The sequence below is a fragment of the Sinohyriopsis cumingii genome, chromosome 15 (assembly GCF_028554795.1).
Source record: "Sinohyriopsis cumingii isolate HCF-2022 chromosome 15, ASM2855479v2, whole genome shotgun sequence".
Taxonomy (NCBI): Eukaryota; Metazoa; Mollusca; class Bivalvia; order Unionida; family Unionidae; genus Sinohyriopsis; species Sinohyriopsis cumingii.
The window spans coordinates 123146211-123151987 of NC_142975.1; the positions used below are offsets into that span (position 1 = coordinate 123146211).

Consider the following 5777-nt stretch of genomic DNA (forward strand, 5'->3'; position numbering starts at 1 on the left):
ATATATATATATATATATATCTGTATAAACATACACACCGTAGTTCTAGAGTAAATATAATTTCTTTGTCTCATAATCAAGCGTATATACAAAAATTCTATTTTACGACTTAACAGCTTCAAATCACATTATGACACTATGTCAATCCAAAAACCGTAATGTAATACACTATACAACCTTTGCGCGAGGACCATGTAAGTGATGGAAAGCAACCAGCAAAGAAAAGAATCACGTGACCGTGCTAGTGTCATAGAAGTAAATTAGCACTGTGTCATGTTTTTCCCATTTTGATTTGTTGTTGTTGATTACGTCAAACACATATTGTTTGTAATCCATCACGGCAGTAACTTCTGAAAGCGTCATAGCCTTGATAACTTTTTAGGGTCTAACTGGTCTAATGGAATGAATAAGAAATATCACTTGTGAGGTAGTCAACTTCAGATTATTTGATTGGTCGAGTCTAGGACTTCCCGCGACATGTGGGGAAGAATATATTCTGCTCCAAGTCCGTAATCAGAACAAACCAGCTTGGACTCATAACACACACATTTCTGAGGAAATCTAAGTGTGACTAAACTTGACATATTTTGATGGCATTTTGACTTGAACTAGCGTATATACACTGCTTATAACTTTAAAGGAAACAAGACCATACTGAAATTGGATTAAGTGAAGATATACTTTATAGGAGTAACATTTAAAAGAAAGGTAAGTGCTGTAACCCTACACTCACTCATACATGCTATCTCCATATAACGTTCACCACTGCTGTCATGTATCCATATTTTGTAGTTGATACCTTTGAGTGCCATAATCACCTATATATAGACTTTGTTTTGTAATTTTAGTTCTATAACCTTGACTACAAAGCTTATTATACTTCTTTGATGGCCAAACTAATTTTCTCACTTTACCCAATTATGTATGCGCTAATTGGTTTTAACCGGTAAACCTCATGCAGATTCAATGGTCGAATAGTCATTTATTCAGCAAATGTCTCGAACATGCCTGAGTTTAACTAAATTTAAACTGAAACTTCGGAGCATTATTGTTTTACATCTGGAGAACCCATCTGTTGATTCTCTAAGGTTAGTGCCATTTGATTCCACCGTTAAAACGGATTGTTATTTGTGAAAAACGATGTTCTATTGAAGTGAAAACAAGTGATTTACAATGAACGCATATCTGAAAAGTAGAATACAAATAATACATTCACATGATGCAGCTGACGAAACAAGTGACCAACAAATGGGACATGCAGTAATTTGCATGCAAAATCAAGTAAAAGGCACGAGTTGAAGTTTTTAACATGATATAGATTCGTAAGTTTAATTTTTAACTTTCTTCGTTTCAGAATGAGCTTTTGTTCCTTTCTTTCTGTGGTCATGATCAGCCTGCTGCCATATGTCAGAGCAACAGTGGAACAAACAAACGTCCCTGATGAACTAACATGGAACTTTTACGTAGCACAACATAAAACCTCCAGGTTGAATACGCCGTCTAATGCCATTCAGTCGTGGTGTACGAACGTATATAAATGGCAGCATGATAGCATTGTTCATGGTGGTAGAAACGCTTCTACTGGGACAAGAGAACTCGTACATTATCTTTCTGATCAAGTGCTGCAATCTGTCCATCATATTGGCCGTGTAAAGCGCCAAGTAGTTTCTAGTGGACCAAAGAGAAGGAGAAAGGAGATCCGAATGTTGACTGAGAGAGAACTTGATCTTTACTTCCGGGCCGTTAGAGCAGCCAAAGCGAACACGGTAACAATAACAGCAACACCAACAAGAACAGCAATAATAATAATAATAATAATAACAGGGATGGTCGTGGTAATGATTAAAGCCGGTATTACTAATATAGCTACTACTATTTCTATCTCTACTGCCAATGTTAATATTGTGAATATTTAAACATCTACTGCTACTAATAATAGCAATAATACTACTATTCAGAATGGTACAAATCACATGATGACGAAGATTAATGATAAATAAAAAGAAATTAAAGAGTGAAGTTGTAGAATATGGTGGCTGTGTTCCAGAGACCTCACAGACAGTTTAATGTATCACAAAGGTCATTTCATACAAGCATAAAGCAATATTCGATCTAAGCATTTATTTCATCTTTACATTCTTTCTTTCAAGACCACAGCACCGAACGTTTACGAGGCACTGGCAGAATTTCATACCGGAATTACATCCATCTCAGCTCACGGAGGATGCAACTTCTTCGGCTGGCACAGAGTTTATCTATTGATGTAATTATTTAAAATATTTGATTCCATTGTTTTAGATTTAATACGACTTGGTTAAATTTCATTTAATTTCCGATCAGATTTATTAAGTTGATTCCAAATAAATCCCTTTCATGATTTTGTACTAGAACGCATGGGTAAATCTACATGGTTTGTTTAAATCTACTTTTCTGCTTTACCAATGTGCATTAAACGTTTAAATCTCAATGCAGTAATATGATATATAATTTCTTGTCGCTTGAATATTTGCTGTAAATATTTGTATCTGATTCAATTATCTGTTTATTTATTTACCAGGTATGAAAATATGCTAAGAGCTCAGGGTCCCGAATTCGCAGAAGTGACAATCCCCTATTGGGACTCGCGTCTAGAGGCAAGGATGGAGCAACCAACCAGCACCGTTTTATTTACTAACCGTTTCTTGGGAACAGGATCTGGCGAAGTGTCCGGTGGAATTCTGGGAAGTGGATGGCAAACCTCTGCTGGTCCGCTCATAAGAAATATTGGGACTGATGGACCTCCTATGACGGATGAAGCAATAGTGAACGTGACAAGAATGACCAGAATGAGCGAAATCTGCGGTGCCGACTCAGCTATCGAGAGCGATTTGGAATTCCATCACAATGGAATCCATAGATGGGTTGACGGTCAGATGGCTATGTTACAAACGTCTCCATTAGATCCTGCTTTCTGGAATCACCACACGTTTGTAGATTATGTTTGGGAGGCATTCCGAATAAATTCTCGGAGAAATGGAGTGAATATTGAGACAGATTACCCCGCGAATCCAACCACTATGGGGGCTGCAGAACTGCACGCACCGGATGCGGCTCTGGGATTCGCTGAGATGACGGTGATAGATGGATTGAGTAATACATTCACTGCTGAAATCTACGAGTATGATCCTCCACCGACCTGCAGCGTACAGAACCCAGACTGTGGGTCTAAATATCTCAAATGCGTTATTTTCAGTAACAACGCCCATTGCGTCTCGAGAACGCTGGCCGAAGTACTCGAGTGGGAAAACAATCAGGTCACGCGCACCACAGTTGCTCCAGTTACATCACCTCCACCTACTGCGTGTCCACACCCACCCACAACTCAGTTATATACCGAGCATGACAAGCCTTATCAAAACCACTATTGTCTAAACGGAAAGAGTGACATCCGTCAGTGGGTTTACATTCCAGTGAAGATCATCTACCGAAGGCCTCCAGAGTACACAAGCTATGGTTCCTATCCCATCTACAACGGCAAAATCAGCAAATTCTACGATATATATGCCCCAAACGTTTACAGCAACGTGTATCAGCACTTAAAGAACGGACAGCCCGCTAAATATGAGAAATGTTCAGAGGGTGACAAAAGGATCTCGTCTATCTACATCAAATCTGTAGGTCTTAGTTACGATGGCACGTATAAGGAATACGCCATCGTTGATCGTCGTATAGCTATTACAGTATCCACCGCTTACATTGCAGTGAAGAACCCAGCCATGGAAAGCACGTTAGCCCTAATTCAAGCTACCGACTCATGCGGCAGAGTGTGCCGACCTGTTTGTAAGGCACCAAATTCGAATATATACCGCCCCTGCAGTGGAGCTGTCCGACTTACTTCTGCCATCCCGAGACATTACGGAACAGACTTTGGAAATGCGGTGATGGACGTATGGGATTTCACCACTGATAAGACCTGTCCTCAAGTCAAATATGAAAACATCTTAATTGCCTTCAACTGCGACTTCCAGACAGACTGGTTCTGGCCAACCAAACAGCCACCCGCACATCGCCCTCTTCCATCAGGACATAAAATTCACAAACCTATCCATGGACCGAAACTTGTAAAGGGATAAAATCTATATATAGTATCCGTGCCTGGAAGAGAAATGCTTCAGCCGGTTTGTTTGTTAAGATCATGGTGATACATTGTTCGCACGTTATAAAGAACTACTTTGTTACCAAATTTTATATTTAACTGTCTCAATCGTTCCCTTATGAACGTATATAGAATGGGATCAAATTCGTCCTTACGCCTGAAAGCAGATTTATCAATTGCTAAAAATGTATGTGAACCTGCTTCATCAAATAAATATAGTTGTCATTCTTTCTGTGAGATTCGAAAACAAAACTTTCATGCATAATTATCCGCCCCCCCCCCACCTCCTACCTGGAAGAAGCAGAACTATTTATTATACTTGTTACGACTTTTTGTTAGAAGACTAGGTTCGTGACAACACCAACTTTGAACGACCCAGTATTTCTTTTGGATCCGTAGCATAGAATGTATGCGTTGCAAAATATATGGATATGTATCAGATTGAATACAATATACGATCATGTCAAATAAATATATGAGAAAAAGGGATAAAATTTAGGATTTAGATGTATCATCAGCGAGCTCTGGATATGGTATATATAATGGGATATAAAGACTACAAATAACAAACACAAAACAAAAGTCATTATATTTTGAACGTTCAGATTAGAGGATTATGAATCGTGACCAAGCATCGAAATATTGTTTGCCTGATATTGCACGAAAATACAAACGAACTTCTCTTAAGCTCTAACGACTTTCCGCTACCTCACTGAATACACAGCAATGGAAATGCTGTACAAATTGTATCACTGTTCAATATATCTTATCCACTGTACAAATTGTATCACTGTTCAATATATCTTATCCACTTTTATAATTTAAGAAGATGCGAGGGATCAAGAAAATCTCTTTTTCTTAAGGATAGGGAGTGTAGCAAGGTACTTAATAAACAACCACTTAAATCTCGTAACTTCTCACTGTACCTGGTGAGACTGAAATCCAAATTCTTATCCAATTCGGCGCGTTTTTTACGATATGTTAAGACGTTATTTTAAAACCAAAGGTATATTGTGAGAGTATTATGTATTGATCTTGTAATCTATTTCATTTATGTATGTATTTTTTGTCTTGTATAAAATCATTAACTACGCCATATGTACTGTATACATATCTCTTAGTTGTATTTACTTCAATGTCATTTCACACATGTTGCGTTACACGTGTTTAAGCTGTAGAAGTGTAATTGTACTTAACTGAAGTTATGCACATGTATTCGCTGAGCTTTTTATATCTGGAATATTTGGTCTTTCTTATTTTATTGAAATACAACACAATATTTGCGTTACAAATTATCCAGTGAAAATTACTTGTTGCATGACAGTCTGCATCTTTCAAATTTAATTGCACGATTGTCCGCATGAAATTAATTCAACAAATGTACTCTCCAATAAAGTTTTTAAATGTCGGAGGTTTCTTTCTTTCCTGTATTAGTGCATAGTCGGGATATGAACTTCATGAAACAAGCTTTATAAAAATTCCGCGTATTTCATAAACACTCATTACTGAATGTTGAAAGAGAAACACATTAATAAGACGATATTTAGACAAAAAAGGAAGGCCATATTGGTTGGTAGTTGTTTTGATGTTGTTTGTTAGAGCTGTCGGATGTGTGTTTTGTTTGTGAGCAGTTAGTAAAGCA

At 37.6% G+C, this 5777-nt stretch overlaps 1 protein-coding gene across 1 annotated transcript; it reads left to right on the top strand.

Annotated features, from left to right (window-relative positions):
- The first annotated feature begins 347 nt into the window (after window positions 1–347).
- LOC149782649 (uncharacterized) lies at window positions 348–5543 on the top strand. The gene is made up of 4 exons (XM_089934146.1): window positions 348–708; window positions 1355–1766; window positions 2151–2263; window positions 2558–5543. Exons 2-4 carry the CDS (start codon window positions 1356–1358, stop codon window positions 4110–4112), a joined length of 2079 nt encoding a protein of 692 aa, XP_089790272.1. The 5' UTR covers window positions 348–708; window position 1355; the 3' UTR covers window positions 4113–5543.
- The last annotated feature ends 234 nt before the right edge of the window (window positions 5544–5777 follow it).